At 30.9% G+C, this 20,178-nt stretch overlaps 3 protein-coding genes across 5 annotated transcripts; 2 read left to right on the top strand and 1 right to left on the bottom strand.

The window, feature by feature from the left end:
- The first annotated feature begins 379 nt into the window (after positions 1-379).
- Positions 380-6,333, top strand: LOC144469945 (putative ATP-dependent RNA helicase spindle-E). 3 transcript variants are annotated; one of them, XM_078180686.1, is made up of 8 exons: positions 380-504; positions 628-788; positions 854-1,154; positions 1,260-1,717; positions 1,792-3,528; positions 3,616-4,749; positions 4,975-5,309; positions 5,386-6,333. In XM_078180686.1, the coding sequence occupies exons 2-8, from the start codon at positions 693-695 to the stop codon at positions 5,522-5,524; spliced, it is 4,200 nt and encodes a 1,399-aa protein (XP_078036812.1). In that variant the 5' UTR covers positions 380-504; positions 628-692; the 3' UTR covers positions 5,525-6,333. The 3 variants fall into 3 exon arrangements, with proteins under 3 accessions (XP_078036812.1, XP_078036811.1, XP_078036813.1); XM_078180687.1 differs by having other exon boundaries at positions 501-518; XM_078180685.1 differs by having other exon boundaries at positions 406-788.
- A 40-nt stretch (positions 6,334-6,373) lies between these two features.
- Positions 6,374-10,879, bottom strand: LOC144469946 (protein phosphatase inhibitor 2). Its single transcript, XM_078180688.1, has 4 exons — positions 10,377-10,879; positions 9,644-9,814; positions 9,373-9,452; positions 6,374-9,191 (listed from the first exon to the last, which is right to left on the bottom strand). Exons 1-4 carry the CDS (start codon positions 10,454-10,456, stop codon positions 8,935-8,937), a joined length of 588 nt encoding a protein of 195 aa, XP_078036814.1. The 5' UTR covers positions 10,457-10,879; the 3' UTR covers positions 6,374-8,934.
- Positions 10,880-11,764: 885 nt separating this feature from the next.
- On the top strand, positions 11,765-20,176 carry LOC144470592 (mitogen-activated protein kinase kinase kinase 7). The gene is made up of 9 exons (XM_078181923.1): positions 11,765-11,994; positions 12,509-12,734; positions 12,817-12,934; positions 13,119-13,448; positions 15,756-15,868; positions 15,980-16,248; positions 16,436-16,508; positions 18,708-18,961; positions 19,024-20,176. Exons 1-9 carry the CDS (start codon positions 11,917-11,919, stop codon positions 19,183-19,185), a joined length of 1,623 nt encoding a protein of 540 aa, XP_078038049.1. The 5' UTR covers positions 11,765-11,916; the 3' UTR covers positions 19,186-20,176.
- The last annotated feature ends 2 nt before the right edge of the window (positions 20,177-20,178 follow it).

The raw sequence follows: 20,178 nt of genomic DNA, 5'->3' as shown, positions 1-20,178 counted from the left end.
TAATTTTAAGCCCTTAGGTTAAGTTAGTTGTACTCTATCCCACACATGTGTGGGACTATTCTATCACACTCGAAAATAACTGGACACGAGGTCGGAGTATGAAACAGGCTTTATTGCGTGTGGACCGCTACACTGCAACCTGCATCTTAATTGAGAAACTACACTTGAAATTTGAATTGTGGCAATCCAACCATCAAATTTTTAAAACTTGATGCACACCATATGTTGAACCACCAAAATCCGAATGTTAGCAATCTTTCTATGTACTTATTTTTGTAGATGCAATAATACATACGTATTTCACGTTTTACACGATTTTTCTGTCTTCCTTAGCTTCTACAAGCATTCCCGCCATTTTGTTGTTTTTACTCCTGTCTTAACATTGAATCAGCAGGTAATCAGAGCAAATCCAAGTAAGAACATATAGTTCTTACACGAGAAGAAGGCACCTCTCTCTGTGTTTACATTCCCCCTCTTACTAGTTGCGGCAATGGAATAGTCAAGGTGTCGTTTATTCGGTTATACATACTGGATACTATTCTGTTGAAATATATTCTTACATATTTCTATTATCATTGTTGAAACTATCTAATAAACCTAAGAACAACCAAAAAATGGATACTTTAGGTATCATCGACGTCACGTTGCCGGGACCGGCGTCTAGTCCAAAACAATTGCCAAAGAAATTTTCAATGGATAGAGAATTGAACACAACAATGCAAAGTTTGGAAAGTGGAACTAGTTATGCAGCTGACTATGTTATAAAGGAGGAGAAGGAACTACTAGAAGTATATTGAGAAAATTAATTGTTTGAAAAAAAGTTTAATTTTGTTTAATTTGTCATTATTTCCAGTCAGCGAACTATCATAACACAAATGATGAAATAAATTACGAACTTATATCACATGGGACAGAAGCTGTACAGAATTTATGTAACAATGAAGAAACATTGAATATACACAAAACATTTAATTCTGCATTCGGCTCAAAGAGTAATTTAACAATTATTTCTAAAAGGGACCAAATTGTTTCTATGATTGAAACAAATTCTGTAGTAGTGATTCGAGGACCAACTGGTTGTGGAAAAACTACTCAAGTACCACAGTTTATTTTAGACTCTTGTTGTGAGAAAAGGCAGCATTATAATATCATAGGTAACTTCATTTCATTATTAATATATATATTATTATGAAATTTTGAGAAAGCTGAATCTTGTTTTGGATTGAATAAAATGTTAATCTTAATATTTAACATGTCAGTTACACAGCCTAGACGGATTGCTGCTATAAGTATTGCAAAACGTGTTAGTGAGGAGAAAGATTGTCCTGTAGGTACCCTTGTTGGATATCAAGTTGGTTTGATAAATCACACATGCAAAGATACTCGTTTAACATTTTGCACAGCTGGTGTACTTCTACATAAATTGATAAATTACAAGAACATGTTAGATTATACACATGTTATAATTGATGAAGTTCATGAAAGGGACCAAGAGATGGATTTTCTTTTGCTTGTTGTACGGAAGTTATTGCGTACAAATTCACAGTTTGTCAAGGTGATATTAATGTCTGCAACATTCCAAGTGGAAACATTTGCAAAATACTTCTCTTCACCTGTGAGAGGCAAGCTTGTGCCAGCTCCTATTATTGACATTACAAAGAGAAGTTACTTTAACATGGCAATATATTATCTATGTCAACTGAGTTCATTGGGTCTGGTAAATATGAAATCTTTTTACAGTATATTAGAATAATTTGGTGGATTCAACTTAGTCCATTATATTTTATTTAGTTGCCTGAAATTTCTACAACAGAACCAACTATATCAAAGAAGATGATGGAGTTTTGTATAAATCTTATAAAATTTCTCGATGACATCGATATGCAGGCTGACGATGCAAAATACGATCTGGAAACGAAAGTTTATGAGAGACACGTGATTCTTGTATTTTTACCAGGAATTCATGAAATTGAAGAAATGCATAATTTGTTATCATTGCCAAAATACGAGCAAGCCAAGTGGGACATATTGGTACTGCATTCGTCGAGCGCAAACGTAGAACAGCAACGAATATTTCAGAAACCGCCTCATGGTTACCGTCGCATTATTCTATCTACGAACGTTGCTGAGAGCAGTATTACAGTACCTGATGTAAAATATGTAATTGATTTCTGTTTAACAAAGCAACTTGTTATCGATCCAAAGACAAACTTTCGATGCTTGGAGCTCACATGGGCAAGCAAGGCGAGTTGTAAGCAAAGAGCTGGTCGCACAGGCCGTGTAATGGACGGACGAGTATACAGACTAGTACCGCAAACATTTTACGAGTCTGTGCTCCCAAAAGAAGCAACTCCAGAAATATTGCGAGCACCTTTAGAAAACTTGGTGTTGAAGTCAAAGCTATTAGACATGGGAGAACCGAAAGCTATTTTAGCGCTATCTCTTAATCCTCCAGATCTCGCCAATTTGGAGAAATCGATACTGTTGTTGAAAGAGATTGGTGCGTTGGTTGACGAGTCCGACGAATTTCAACCTTTTGACGGGAAACTCACGGATCTTGGTCGGATAATGGCCAATCTCCCACTGGACGTACGTATAACAAAACTGATAATGCTAGGACACGTTTATAGTATCTTAAAGGACACGATTATCATTGCGGCCACTCTAGCTGCGAAAGATGTGTTCAACAGTCCGTTTCAACAGAAATTGTTGGCCTACGATGTTCGTGTTAACTGGGCAGCCGATTCTAGCAGCGACTGCATAGCATTTATGAATGTGTACAAAGTATGGATCTTAAACAAAGCGAATCGTACAATAAACAGCGATGCTACGGAAAAAAAATGGGCGTCAAGGAACTTTGTACAGATTAAAGTGCTGCGAGAGGTCAAGGCTCTGGTCACAGAATTAACGAAGAGATTAGAAAAGCTGGGAATAAAAGAGAGTGAGGGCATCAATAAAGTGGTATGGAAAAAAACAGAACAGCCAATTCTTTTAAAATTTGTTATCGCCGGGGCGTTCTATCCAAACTACTTCGTCAAGCATGTGCCGGACGTACAAGCTAACGAATATGCAGGAATCAAATTGTTAAATGGCTTGGACCCTTCTACAACGGTATATTTGCAAGGATGGCCTTCAAGACAGCCTGGGCTTCTCTATGCTAAAAGAATTCAAAAGATTTTGCAGCCACATGTGCTGCTTCCTGAGGACAAAATTAGAGTATCTTTCGACGTCTCGTCAAAAGTGTATATACAGTTTATACCTGATGAGTCGCAGAGAAATAATAATGGTAATGGTAATAACAATACTACGAGAAAAATTTCACAGTGTGTTTACAAAGCTATCAGAATGAGACAATGTAATATGTCACTGGAAATACCGATTCTGAATGAGGAGATCGCCATTGAAAGGGCAGAGAAAGAGAACTTGAGGAGAACACAGTACTTCACTTGCGCGAGCAATATCAAAAACCGTTTGAGGCCTCAATTACCAGGTTTACGATCATCTCGTATTCCTATAATACTACAGTATGTACGTATATATAAGAAAAAGTTGCAATACAAATTTAATTTTCAATCAATAAAATTAAATATTTTAACTAATAGCGTTAACTTCCAGGCGAAAAATCCCGGACAATTTTGGATACAAATCCGTGACCCCAGAGTTAAGAAAGACGTTAATCAAATAAAATTCATTATAGAAAAAAGCTTGAAATATTTAAATCCATTCGAAATAGTTCCGAAAAGTGGTACAATCGTGATTGCTCCATATGTATATAAGTCTTGCACATCGCATTTTCGGGCGATAGTGATGGATAGCATAACTTCGCCGGAAATCCTGGTACAAGTTTACTACTTGGATTACGGTTATTCGGGCGAGTGTCGTCTTTCCGATCTAAGACGCGTCGACAACACCACACTCGCTGATTTTCCTGCGTTAGCCATCGAATGCGTTTTAGCCAAAACACAACCGTCTATAATTGATAATTTGGATGGCAATTGGTCGGAAGCAGCATCTGACTTTTTCTGGATGTTGGTGCACAAACCAGGCTTCCTGTACGGCGACATATATTCTATTGTAAACGGTGTCATGGCGTTAGAAGTGATATTACAGATCGATGGGGAGGAATTCAGTATCAATCAGTCATTGATTGACAAAGGTTTCGCAAGTGAAAAAGAAGAGGGCTATTTCTCGCGGTTTAATCACAAATTACGAATGCAACAGGCGAACATGTCTGACGAACAGTGTTATCATCATGAATTGTTACAATATAACCAGGATTACGCTGAAAACGTTTATCCAAATTCACCGAACGTTTCTGAGTGCCATACATCGGTAAATTTACGAGGGCCGTTCTCGCCCTTAGAAATCGAGTTGAAATATCTCTCTGTAACCGGTAGAGGCAAGAAAGTAAATATGGCCATAAACTCCGTGAACGCCGTTCTGCTAGACACTGAACCAGAGGATTCTTCTCAGCGTCTTCTTGTAGCGGGAGCTGTATCTCAAAGCGCTTATAGCAACAATCTAACATTGTACAACACAACGTTGATGCCACGTCTTCCTGGTCTGACCGGATTAATCGGGCTGATATTTGCTCCATCCATAGAACTTCGACGCAACACGTGTGGGACTCGTTACATAGGCGCGTTGTGCGGACTGGGATTTAATTCTCGTACCAAAAAAAGTCTGTTCCCAGAGCACGACTTAGAGCTTCAGTTCGACGCTGAGATTACCATAGACGATCTGCAATACGTGAGTAATTTCTTAATAATCAATGTCATGTTGTACTTGTAAATTATTTGTAATTCACATAACATTTATTATATGAGAAAAATTTAAAGTAATTTTTTTCCATATAACAAACAGTTAAGTAGTTTAAAGTAATTTGAAACTGATCATCTACTATATCTTTTAATTTAATTCTATTATACTCCGCTTGCTCATTTTCTTGCTTTAAATATTTGGTTTGTTCACCAGATAAACAGATTGCGGCATTGGATGAATATTGGTATGCAAATCAATTACCAATCTGAAGGCTTTGATAACATGGAAGAGATCATAATTTGCCAGACCAGAATAAAAGCCACGTTTCTCAAACTAATCGGTAAAACAAGAAAACCTCAAACGCTTGAGATGATTAATAACTTCAATACATGGAATCTGTACGATGATTTCTTATATCTACATCCTAATAAAACGTCTCTGATTGATAATAATATATTTAAGTTGCACAATGCATTGGAACTGGAAGAGACCAATCAATTAAACGAAATTATAGAACACGTGAAGAAGTTACGGGCGTTGATAATGGAGTAAGTGATAAACAAATGAAAATCCTTATTTGTTAATACATGAATCATTAAGATATGTTTTTTTTTAATATCACAGAAATCCGAGGAATTCTGAAAACACTAACATACTGTGTAAAGTATGCGACGTGGAACTAATCGATACACGCGATCTTCGCAGTCACATATTCACTATCACTCACAGAGAGAAAGAAAAGAAATTAGGTATTCAGTTTTAATTAATTGCGATCGAACGATGGGGTGCATTTAGTGATAAAGACGGTATTATTATTATTACGTTCGTTTATGAACATGTTAAGGTCTGCAAAGACTGTAATTATGTTAAATTTTTACACATAAATATAATATTTTTTCTATTTCAACTTTAAAATATGAATAGTTATGTTTTTGAGTTCAAACATTTAATAATAATATTTTTATAAAGTTACAACACGAAATAAAAGTACAGTCGTGGCCATATACTTAAAACCGTTTAAAAAACGATATAACTTTTCCAAAATTAGACTTCCATTTTCTTAGATGATAAGAGGATAATGACTGTAACACTATTTTTGTTTGTATAATACTATTTTTCTATTTTGTTATTACTTGAAATGACAATAAAAATAAGAAACATGTTACCCAATTTTGTTATCCGAGCCCATAAAAGAAATTTACAACACGTTATGTGGATCTCGGTAACTTACATTTATTGCCCACCTCCAGGTCGCAGCTTTATCCATAAGCGAGGGTTGATACAGTAATGGGTCCTATTCTTGCACACATTTGTCCTGATTAAATGTGTAGTAAAATAATGGAGATGCGCGCGCCAGCTTAGGGAGTAAGAAAAGCGGACAGGAGTAGGTCCCATTACTAGCTGAAAATACCTTTGTCATCCCTGGGGTTGATCATTAAATGGTTGAGGGTGGCTAAAATAACTACCTTTTTATTATGTGACATGTAGAAAGCAAAAACCTGGTAATTATAAATTAAAAACACAGTATTTGTAATGTTACTTAATAAATTAATTTAATTTAAAAAGGGGATTCTCAGAAAAAATAAAAGTGTAAAGGATTATTAAATTCATATAAAACTGATACAATATTTCTGTTATATTTTTCATTGAACACGTTGCACAAATTGCAGTTATTTTGATTCTAAAACAAAATTATAAAATTAATTATGTATGACCATCCTTATTAATCTATTTATCTAGTACAGTTCACTCTACTCTAAATTACCTTAATCTAGGCTTAAAGCTGCAGATTTGAGTATTTAAATCAATATAAGCATGAGAGCTTGTATGTAATATAATATGAAAAGTAACACCTTAACGTTAACATATCTTTATCACATCACATACCGTATTGATCAAATTAATACACAATTATTGTACACAATAAACAACGGGGTAATTGAAGTTGTTCTTTAATAAACATCTATTATAAACTTATGTTTCTTTCAAATTGCTTTTGAAGAAGAATGGTCTATGTTTTCCAACATATTTATCTAAGTTTCATGTTTAAATTTTATTGTTAAAGTAAACTTTGAAATTTAACAAGTGATTAGATTATTATTTAACTTGTAACACTGGTTGATGGAACTATAATGAGTATATGATAAATTGATCTTCTACTACACACTTGTCTGCATATAAAAATGTTGTCACAGAACAGCCTGAAAAGAATATTACAATCACGGAATCATTCAGTTTGGCGTTTGTTCGCAGTTCTACTTCTGCATAATATATATATATAATATCCTAATATATTGTATTCGTTGTTATTACACATATTTACAATACAACATATAATCTGGAACAGACTATACTTCAGACGGCATCTAATCGTCTACGGCTAATTCGGGCGAGCAATTCTCTGTGCCTACAAAAATATGTGTTTCATGCTATTGGAATTATTTTGGAAAGAAAATTAAATTCGATTGTCTACAGTTTAGACTCTAAACTCTAAACGATGATCCCCGTCGCCGTAATAAAACAAAATATTCGCAGGTTTAGTCTGTGATCATTTGAAATTAAATTAATATTTTCGATAGGATATAGAAATAGTAATAATAGTATATAATTTTGCACAACAGAATTAATATTAAAAAGAATATAATTTAAGACTTATTTTAATAAAGATCACTGCAACTCATCTGAAATATAGAATAAAATATACAAATGGAGAATAAACAATCAATTTGGAGTTTTAAATATAAATGAATCCACACTAGTTAAAGCTGTCAACTGTTTTCCTGAAAACATACTCAAAGTTAATTTTGCGAAATAAAATTTGCAACATGAGGAATTATCGAAAGTAAACTTAAAAAAATCTTATTAGGATATAACATTTCATATATCTTATTTTATCAATTCGACATTATTTGTTAAAGCGAACATAGTAAAATAATAATAGCTTATATAATAATGTAGTAAATTCTATGAAGTACTTCACCCTTTTAATTTAGAATACGTTTAACTTAATAAAATAATTAATATCAATAAATGTACCAGTGTGAAGACATTTATAACCTGATCATGCAATTTTTTACTCATGGAAAAATTTAATTTAGACAATAATTTATGAATTTCCATATTCCATATGGAACTATTCCATATTCATTTAATAATTTATAATAATTACTTGGCTTTATATTACCTAGTTTAACGTTTTAAATCATTTTTCAATAATTATAAAGTTTCCATATTTAATGACTCAAAATATTAGAAGCATTTTATTTTCATGTAGGAATCACTCGTTTCTAATTACACTGTCATAAAACATCTATTAACAAGATCAGTTATAATTTTACACATTTTTCGGTACTAAAGTAAACAATCCTTTATAACATATAAAAAGGCTAAAAAAAATTATCATAAACAAATAATTGATAGTCAATTGAAACAGTAGCTACATAATTTGATGTATAGCATTATAAAATTAGCAAATTCTTACAAAATAAATAATCGAAATAATATAAAAGTAAATGACACAAATAGAACAGTATAATTTCCTTACTAAACTGAAATGTTATGTAATTGTACAATTACTTAATTACTTAAATATCAGATAACTGGTATTAAAATAAATAATAACAACTTACTGATTGAATATTAGTAACTGATAACTAACTTAAATGTTAATTAAATAATTAATAATTATGTTAGTTTTTATATTGCTTACTACAGCACCAATGTATAATGTCAGTAAAGTACTGTTAGTTTATTATAATGTATAAAGAAATCTACAATTTTATTTTCAAAATTATTGTTATGTTTTGTACAATTGTACAAAAGAAATGAACAGATACCATTTTCAATTTGAAAATTATTACCATCCAATACTAATTAAAATATGGAAAACTGATTGAATACTTGTTTAATTATTAATTATTTATTCGTGCGTACTTGTAATTAATTACGCAATTAATTACTTATATATTGACACTAACTTCGTTGTGTAATTAATTACACTGATAAATTAATGAGCCTACATTTCAGAATAGGATAAATCAGTCGGTTAAAAAAAATTAAAAAAATTTATTAGTTGTTGGAAGAAAATAAATTTCGTCATAAACAGAAAATATGAGAGAAATTACCTCAGTATTTTAGTTACCATAATATTATTTTTTGTAGTCCTTAACAGTATCATTTCTGTTGTGTTTTACCACAGGACGGCATACACTTGAATCTAACATCAAAGTTAATTTGTTCAGAAAGGTAAGACATATTGTCATCTTCCTTCTGTGTGTCCTCTTTATGTTCCTCTTCTATCTTCATCTCCTCTTCATCATTTTCATCCTCTTCATCCTCATCTTGCTCAAGTAATTGTTTTCGAGCCATTTGGACTACTTGCCACTCTCGATAATGATGTTTTCTTTTTGCTTCAAATGCTTTCCTTTTTTCTAAAATAATGATAAATGAATTGAAACGTTTTCTTCTACTACGTTTTTCAAATATATAATGTAGTTAACTTCCATTCAATAACTTTCTATTTTTTGATTACCTAGTACCATTACTAAAATTTTAGAGTTGTACATTATTATATAATATTTATGTATTTGTAATAAGTAATTCATTATTTACCCCTCTCTTCAGGTGTTTCTTTTTCATCTTCATCTTCACTTGATTCTTCAAATATTTTTGGCTTACTGCTACCAGCCAACCTATGTACATTAATTAAGACAGTCTATAAATTTTGTTTATATCAAACATTAAAACTGAACTTAGTAAATTAGTACTATTGAAAATTTAAATTCAATCTCTTCAGTCATATATTCGAATACTGTACAAGTGCATATAAAATTTATACATAAATGTACAAGGAGTAAAGTAACATTTTATTATTCATACTCACTTGGCTGCAACTGCATTAGAGTCTAACTGATCGAATTCAAATTCACCTTGCAGACCTTCATAATTATATGGAGTTTTTGGTTCATCAATTTTCATATGACCATAATCTTTCTCTGCTGGATGCAATGTTGCTATGATGTTCATTTCATCCCATTTTGTTTCTTTAGGTGGTCTATAATAATAGTTGTAATAGATATAATATCAGTTTTATTTAAAGCAACATGATATAATGAATTAAAATATCATGTATATACTTCTTTTAATTCTAATGAAATTTGATTAAGTGAAGAAGATAGAATAAACTCTGTACATATACAAATGTACAAAATTATTCTAACATTATGTAATCAAATAAAATTAAAGATTTGGATTGTGACTATGGTTTATCGGCACACAACATCTTGTTCTTTCAATACATTCTTATTGACGACTATAACTATCATTAGTTGCTGGATATTAAAAATAAAAAATATAACAAATCGATGGTAAATTACAATTATAATTTGACATTGATTAAACCAATATATATGAAGTTAAGCTACTTAACATTAACATAACACACAATTTACCTAACCTTAAAAAACAAATCCAGACTTAACTTTAAATAACTAATTATTAAAAAACATAAGAATAGCCTTTGTTGTATATTCCTTTATAATAATAAAACTTACCATATTTTCTACGCGACACTATAAATTAAAAACAAATAATTGATATATAATAAAAACTCTTACCTAGATATATCTGGATTATCGAAACTGCTGGATGATTTTAAAATTCCTTTCGTTGGTCGTTTCGAAAGATTTTCTGCCATTTTGAGATAAATTGATTCACAGTTGATAATTATAAAACATGACGGTTCTTCGAAAAGTTAATTTTTCGTTCCAACGTTTTTGCTCAAATTAGAAGGCAATCAGGCTAAGAATTGTTTACAAGTGATGACAATTAGCCACCTTAAAAATTTTCAGTTTAGATCATAAAATTACGAGCTGTGATTGGTGCCATGTTGCACAACACGTTGCACACCGGAAAATATTTCGAATGTATACATTACTTTATAACAAATCAACGAATTTGAAATGATTAACTAGAACATTTGAATCATCACTTCTATCACAATTTCACTATGGAAGTATTGCATTACTCGTATGTTCATACGTTTTTATTATATAATTACTTAGTCAATAATGAAATTAAGAAGTTTCTATAATACTGAGAATCTTTATATACGTATCATTAGATGTCTACAATGTAGCTCACCAAATAAGTTGTAAAACGTAAATGGATTATTTTATTGCCAACACAAACTTTGAAGAAACTTTTTCAGTCATCACTAAATTGCTAGTAAATTTTCAAGAAATTGTATTACGTGTGTACATACTTTGTTGTATTCTTACGATATTATTTTAAATAAAATGTTTTCTGTATAAACAATACATCTCGTATGGAAATTAATTATTAAAAGATTAATATTTCATCTACGCTTTTTACTATGCTTTGACATATACATAACAAATGTATTATACATAGAAAAAAAACAAGATATGTATAAGTAGATATAAATAAATAAATATGCATTGAAAAGCATATATATATACACACACATATATATTATACTGATATTTTAGAATTCAATTTGCATAAACATATACATATGTACAACCAAATAAAAGTATATGAATATCCAACATACGTATGTGCAAAGTATCCATTTTGTTTCCAATTTTAAGATAAAAAATGACTAATAAAAAATAAATCGCAAATAATCTGTGTTTTTTAAATTGATTTTGTGCAAGTCTCCTTCATTTGCTATCTTTTAAAATGTAAAATGTGCATACGTTATGTTGAAAATGTAAAAACAAATTTCTATGTAGTTATGCACTGATTGAGAAAAAATATATACATAGATATACACTTTATGCTTAAATACTTATGATTTGTTTATATCATTTTAATTAGATGTATATAATAATTATATTGAATGTCAAATTTGTGTATTTTGTGTAAATTTGATTATGACCTCCATATCTATGTAACGATGGATCGTATTTCAACATATCGATGTATCGAATCTGAAACATTTATCGATGTGTACATAGGTACATATGTATTGTACATATGTACATCTTCTTCACTACACATGCCACCTAAATGTTAATAAAACGGAAAATATTGAGAGAGCTTGAGCTCGAAGTTTAAATAAACATTTGAACGTTAGAAATACGCTTGGTAATTAAATGTGCCCTGAAACTAATGTGATGTCGTCTGTGTGTGATGGCGGGTAAAGAGTTAGTAGGCTATCAACAGCAGTTTGTTGAAGAGATTAACTACGATGAAATTGAAACAGAGCAGGTATTGTAATTTACAGTAATATCTCCAATTTATTGAAGAAACTGATCCTTTATCTTTTTTATTATTTGTCATAATGTTTATAAAATATTGATCAATTTGTATATTTAAAATTTTTAGGATTTATCTTTATTAATGAAAATTTTCACGTTTAAAACATAACCTAGACAGTTTTTATAGACTTTTCAAGTAAATTGTTGCTACTGACGAAGATTGATTGACCTTTGGCATTGGTATTTTGATAATAATATACGAGGAGTATTATTTGTTAAAGAATATGATTGGTTAAAAAGATTGTAATTTGTATTCTATTTTAATAAATAGTTCAATATTGATATTACAAAAATAATATTTTTTATTGTTGTATAAATTTAAGTAACTATTTTTGTCTTATTTTTCCTAATTAATTCTAAATGTTGGAATGAATTTTTAGATTAAATCACTCTTATTAAGATTAAGTAGAATTAAAATATATATGACATCATATATTATCCTTAAATTAATCTTTCTTATGCAGATAGTTGGAAAAGGTTCTTTTGGAGTAGTATGGAAAGGAAAATGGAAAGGGCAATATGTTGCTGTAAAGTACATCAATTCAGAAGGTGAAAGAAAGGCCTTTACAGTGGAAGTTAGACAATTATCAAGGGTTGTGCATCCTAATATTGTTAAATTATATGGTGCCTGTACTAAAAATCCAGTCTGCTTAGTGATGGAATATGCGGAAGGAGGATCCTTATACAATGGTGTTTTTCATTGTTTCATTTTTATGATATTTAACAGTACTAGGTTCTTATTACTATTTGTAACTTAATGTATATATTACAGTTTTACATTGTAACCCTCAGCCACAATATACTGCAGGTCATGCAATGAGTTGGGCTTTGCAGTGTGCTCGTGGTGTTGCATATCTTCACAATATGAAACCAAAGCCTTTAATTCACAGGTAAATTCAATTCAACTTCTTCCTTGAAATGGTAGTACAACCTAAGAAAAGATGAATGTACAAGGCTAAATAAGTGAAAAATTACTTTAATATTGGACTACCTATTCAGAGATACATGTTGTGTTATTTAAAAATTCAATTTTTGATTGTAACAATTATTGAAAATTATTTGTAATATTTTTAGGGACTTAAAACCACCAAATTTGTTACTAGTGTTGGGTGGACAGACTCTTAAAATTTGTGACTTTGGCACAGCTTGTGACTTAAACACATACATGACAAACAATAAAGGCTCTGCTGCTTGGATGGCTCCAGAAGTATTTGAAGGCTATAAATATACAGAAAAGTGTGACGTATTTAGTTGGGGTGTCATTCTATGGGAGATATTATCAAGGAAGAAACCATTTGATCAAATTGGTGGTTCAGCTTACAGAATAATGTGGGCAGTGCACATGGGACAAAGACCTCCTTTGATTGAAGGCTGTCCAAAACCAATTGAAGATCTTATGACTAGGTAATTATTATAATTGATGTAAATTTATTTACAGTTCCATAAAAGCATATTGAAAATAATTTATAAAGCAAAATATATTTTTTTGTTATTTATTTTATGTTCTGTTAATTGAACATAATGACTATGGTAAATAGATGTTAAAAATATTATTTGTTTTTTATTATAATAGTTTAATTAAAGTATTCCATGATTAGTAATTGTATTTTTACACTATGGAACTATTACAATACTAATATAGTAAATTTTGTATTTCATTATTTTGTAATTCAATTTGTTTGAATACCAAAAGATAGTAGAATTGATAGTATAGACCGAAATTGTTAGTAATATATTTACATTTACATAGTTGAACAAACAACACTTTATGCTCATACATTAATAGACATTACATTTCAGAATGAATGCGTGAATGAAACCTGATCTTCTTATTTAACTCTGCATTCAAAGACTGTTTATATTATGTTTGTTTACATTGTGGTTGTATAGTTCATCTGTCAGTAGTGTCAAATTGATAAGTTTGACACTTTTTATTTTCCAATGAGCAACAAAATATATTTTATACTTCTCACTTTCACTTGTCATTGGTAGGCATACAAATAGAGAAGTTTGGGATAGAAATAGGAAAATGTATATTGTAATAAACAATTCATTAAATTGTTTGAGAAATATGTTAAGAAACAACAGATAGGTGCTAAAATACATCATTTCAATTACGTATTATTATAATTATAAATTTTATAAAATATCAGATGCTATAATATGTTACTAATTTCCTCCAAATTACGTTAAGAAAATCGTTTAAATGTAGTGCTTGATATACAGTTTCTTCTGTAGTTCTGTATCTTCTTTACACAGTTCGATATCTTGCTTATCACAGGTTGTGATCGCACCAGTGAATAGTATCCTTACAATTTCTCACTTACACTGTGCCCGTCTTGCTGTTAACAAACGTATAGTACATTCTAAAGGGATGAATGTTTTTCTTCACGAATATAAACAATCCATAATTGAAGTCGATCTTCACAACAATATAGACATTGAAAACAGGATACTCTGGTGGCAGGCTTTAACACATTTTCTGATTGTCCACAAAATGTGATGGTGGAAACTTCATTCGCTCTGAGATTATTTCGTATCTTTATTTAGGGTTTTTCTAAATTTCTTCTTATGAATTTTAGGTTTTATCCTAGATGAGGGTGAAGATTGGGGCACATAGTTCATCATAAAATATTCATTAAAGAAATTGGGGTCTTTGTAGCAACTATGGATTCTCCTTTGGAACAGCGATCTACTCTTTCATCCTCTTCCATGTTTAGGCACTGGGAGCAAAGTTTAGTGGTAAGTGAAACTGTCTTCAATGATTCTTGTCCATTATGGATTTCATCAAGTCTAATGACTACTTTCCCTTTCGTTTTTCTCTTGATGATAGAATGTTAGATGGAATAACATTCTTTCTTAAATTGTTGTCCACGTCAGTGCAAATCGAAACATTGTGTGAAATTTTATGATTGCTCCCAGTTATTTTCTCATTCATTTTTCTGATAATAAAATATGGAAGGGAAAGTGTTGTACTTAGGAAGTCAGAGGAAATAAATAAAAGATAAATTAGGGAATATTTTGTCAGGTGTATTACTCAAATACAATGATAGATAATCGTTTAGGAAGGCATTAGTATAGTTATTGTTATTTTATATTGGTTTTATTATTGATGCATTCACATAAGGTACTTTTTAGTAAACTGTATGTTACTCATTTCATTTTGTATGCAAAAACAGTTATGGAATATATGGGTAATTGATATGCTCGTAAGAGTAATATAAGATGTTCAACTATGTGTAGGAAATATGTAATAAATAACTGCGCATGTCGGCACTTTTTAAAACTTTAATATTAATTTATAGCTATGTTGGACTAAAAGTGCCACTATATTTGGGAAACTCTCTCCTATCTTTCAAAGTGGATTAGAACTTTCTAACGTTATCACTTTTCATACAATACCTCATTTTTGTCGAAAATTCTGGGCTTTTACAGAAGCTCCTGTTTTTCGAAAACCGAGGGAGATGGAGCAATTCGTTTTCCGGAATTCTGATTTAAGGAGTGAAACTCTACAAGAATCTTATAGTGGCTGTAGGGAGTCAGAAAAAAGTTTGAATTTGTCTGATAGTGCTATGTACAATAAATTTTGAACTATACGAGCACAATGTATACTTTTTGTAATGTATGCACTTGTAATCTAGATAGCAAAATGCGTTCGCGCAGTACAATTTGTCTCTTATTCGATCAAAAAGAAACATTTTATTTTTTCAGGTGTTGGCATAAGTCTCCTGAAGAGAGACCATCAATGGATACTGTAGTAGAAATAATGACAACATTGTCACAATTTTTCAGTGGTCATTTGGAACCGGTCGAATATTCTGCCAGTATGTATATTTTAAGTTTGATGAAGTTTTTAAAAATAATTAATTAATTACTCGATTTAAAATGAATACCCTTATGTGCATATCTTAATTTGAATATTTATTACTCTCTAGGTATTGAATCAGAAGAAGTTAATGATAACCATGTCCCTAAAGATGATACCTTAGATGTATCTGGTACCTTAGATTCTCAAATAAATGGATATACTCCTAATGGTACAATTAGAGCAAATGCTCCCAAAGAAACAACGAAACTTCCAAATGGGAAAGATAATCTATCAAATCCTTTCCGTAATAGTTGTAAAAATAATTCGTTAGATAACGCATGCAGTAAAAAGCTTCAAAACAAACATTTTCCGCCGCTTCATATTGAATGCGATCAGGTTAGCACCTAATACATTGAATTGATTAATTACTACATATATTAGTTAATAAATTAACACTTTAATAATTAAACAACATTGAAAAGCTTATCAGTTCTAAACTTACTTAGAAGACTATATTTATGAAAATTAGTTTAGTATATACTCACAAATTTATATTTAAATATTTTTGTACTTGGAATTACAGAATAGCTGGGAATTACCATGCCCTGATCCACATATAGACTCTCCGGTTCTGAGAACAAAAAACACTGTCCAGAGTGAGTAAATTTGGTTGTATACTATCTATATTTGTTTCCCAGTACTACTTTCTAATTTGTTGCAGTTTTTTATTTGTTTATATTAACAAATGATTAAAGCTTATAATTTTAACATTTTTTAATGTTATCAATAAGTGTTTCAATCGCCTTCAGATGATCTCGAAATTAATTTATTGTTTTGTTGTGCAAGATACCTTCAAGGTCATAACCCAGATATTTCTGAAAGAATTTTGACACTTGTTAAAAGATATAATGGAAACATTACATAATTTCATGTTAAAAGATCTCGATAGTTTCGAAAAAAATCATCAACAAGTTTTTCACAATGGTTTTGCTCCGAATCTTTATCGTATCATTGAAAACAAAGAAGATGGTTATTCAAAAATCTTGCTGAAGTTTCTAATTTAACACAGTATAGTGTAAATGTTATTTATTAATCAGTTTGCGGTTGTTGTATAGTTACCAAGGGAGGAGAACTCGTCTGAAGCGAGAGCTCCGAATTTGTGACTCACCGCGATAGTACTCTAATCCCAAAATAACATTCTCCGTATGATCCACAAAACTTTGCTTTCAGTGGGGAATGTGTACGCCCAGACCTATTGTCGTCATTTAAGAACATTATCGAATACTTAAAATTAATGATTATAGTTATTTTTGTATGAACTATAACTTAAAAAATATTTAATTGTCAATGCAACTGCACATGTACTAACTGAATGTAACTCCATGTTATTATTATCAAAGCAATTTACATCTTATAAATGTTAACTTCTATCTCTTAGAGAAAGTATGCATATAACAATATTATTTGTAAACAATTTAAGCATGTCACCTAGTATGATACGGTTTTCCCGTGAGGAATTCCTTAGGAGTTCGTCGATCGGTGACATCTACCCTGGCAAAGGGCCCGCGAAAACAGCCACATTGTGCGACTTCACTAAATTTAACTGCCAACTAATTGCCAGAACTTGTTCCTGATTGACACCTATTGACAGTTATAAAGGTCACACTCCATAAAGCTCAAAGTAGAAAAAAAGAATAGTGAATAAAAACAAAGGAGTGTTTATATATACTTAAACTATCATTAAATGAATTGCTTCATTAAAATAATAGATCACATTACCATTATTTTCATAAAATGAAAGAGAAGGTCACAGACTGTATTAATATGTTTTGCAAAAGAAACATAACATTAATATCTTCAAGTTTTACAATGAAGTTACAGAAAGAGATAAAGTAAAGTACAAGAAACTCTACTAATGGTTCTACTCAGCAAAATGGATAGTAAAGTGGGGAGTAGTTTTGAATAAAACAGTCTCTTTTAATACTGACATTATTTTTCTACATAGTGTCTTCAATTATTTTTCTTACAATGTGACAACCGAATCCAGGTTGTATATGGGACGCGTTTGGTCTTCAACGGTTTCTCCTCCAATCGTTTACCACGAAAATCGAAATTTTGACCTAATACAACCCTGAAGATGAATTAAGAACCGAAGAACCGTATTTTCTTCTTGGCTCATGATTGCACATCTTGTCTGGTGGGGGATACCTCGAAGCAGGTGTGGCTGACTCACCAGGCCCAATATAGATGCACGTTTGTTTAGTGCTCTCCCGACACACCATCAAGAACGACGGTCTTTCCTTCTCTTTCTTCTTTTTTCCCCTATCACCTATATTAACGGAAATTACAATTTTTATAAAAAAAAGTCGTCTTCTGTATACCGCCTTCTTGTCATTGTTAGACCGGTCATCTTCTTGGTTCGATTCCGTGTTGTTCGTGAATGTTGATCGCTGTGACATCCTTCATGTGAGAACCTTGCCTGATTTTATTATGAACGAAGCCTTGATAGGCTTCAACATTTGGAAATGTGTGAGGAATATCCGAACATCGTCACCACGGACACCCTAAAACGGTGCTGGGTTTTATTGCGTTAGTACTTTTGCTTGCCTTTTTTCTTATTATCAGCACAGATGGGGTGGTTTGGAGTAGAATAAATAGGGAGACACGGATAAATTGAAATTTTCATCTTCTTTTCAGCTGTTTTCAATTCTTTTATATATTATTCTGTTATATGTATGAGCAATTCAGTGTTTGATACATAGATAAAAATGTATGATTAAAATTTCATGTTCTAAGCAAGTTGTAACTATTTGAAGTTTTAACATGTGCATTAAAAAATTATTATTAATTATTAGGTAACAGCACAACCAATGAAGATTTGGACAATGTTTATCGCTTATTGGATGCTGACTTGAGACCACTCACACCAGATCAAACATGTGAGAGATCAAAAGAAATTTTTGAAGAACATAAGCAGCTTGCCCAAGAGTATTTAAAAGTTCAAACAGAAATAGCTCTCTTGGGGCAACACAAAAACGAAATGCTTAAAAATTTAACTTTAGACAGTCTAAGGCAGCAGGAAGAACTTAGAAAACTTGAAGATGAGAAGGTGAGTTTATTTATTGACATAAATTGAAGATGAGAGAGGCTAATAAGTTCTTCAAATTGTAGGAATCTTTAATCAAGCTGTATCGAAATTTGAAACGGCAATTAGAAATAATGAAAAATCAAAGAATGAATAATACCTTGAATGCACAAATGGTGGGTCCCACAGTTTCAGGGAATAATGGATGGTTTGTGATACCATGTCAAGATCCTTCGAGACACTCCTGAACATCTACATTATTCACTATATAGAAAAGCAATAAGCTCTTGCGTATTTCTCAATCAACAATAAACAAGAAGAATTGATCATCTCTGGGTATGGCTAGAGTGATTAAAGAAAATAAGGAAAAAGAATCGACTTCAAAGAAAGAAGCTTTAAGTTTGCACATAAGATATCTAAACAGTTTTGATTAAATACTAAATTACTGCTTTCTTGCATTTGATTGAGACAACCGTTAAGATTTCGAAAACATTTATAGGAAGCTCTAATATTTTTCATAAAAACAGTATGAAAAATAAGTTTTATTATGTCATCCATATTTATTGTAATTATTCCAAGTTTTTAATGGATTTGTTTCAGACTAACGATACATAAGTGTTTCGTGGAAAAATGTTTTATATATGTACTTTGCTAAAAATTTTTATGAAGAATTTTATTTTAAATAGAATTATAAATGCATTTTACTTTTGCAATGTTTTAAAATATCACTGTATTGTTTTTAATAGCTAATAATATGACAAGTCCCAATATTATATCGGTTAAAGTACAATTGAACTCGTAGAATACTGTGTATATTAAATAAGTAATAAAGTGGCACTTTACGTGTCTTGTGCCTCATTTTGCACAATGTAGGTGAAACATGTGAAAACAATTAATTTTGTGCAACACCTGAAAAATTAGTACCTTATTGCATAATTGGTAATTCATAATAGTTATTAACAGGAATTAGATAACAGTCTGCGACATAGTGAATAGTACAGGTTATTTATATAAGTTTTAACTGTGGTAAAATTAAGAATGTATCTTACCATTATTTTACTGTTTAATTACTATCAACCGGCAATTCAATCTCGTCATTACAATTAGTTTACACAGTCACCTATTGAATTACTGATACAGTTATAAAGTATTAATAATTATATTTATTTTGAATTGTTTCTTTACTTTAAAGAAAGCATGTACCTATTAACTAAATATGAGTATAATTGAAGACTTGAATT

This window comes from Augochlora pura, chromosome 5 (genome assembly GCF_028453695.1).
Source record: "Augochlora pura isolate Apur16 chromosome 5, APUR_v2.2.1, whole genome shotgun sequence".
NCBI lineage: Eukaryota > Metazoa > Arthropoda > Insecta > Hymenoptera > Halictidae > Augochlora > Augochlora pura.
This window is presented reverse-complemented; position numbering and strand designations above follow the sequence as displayed.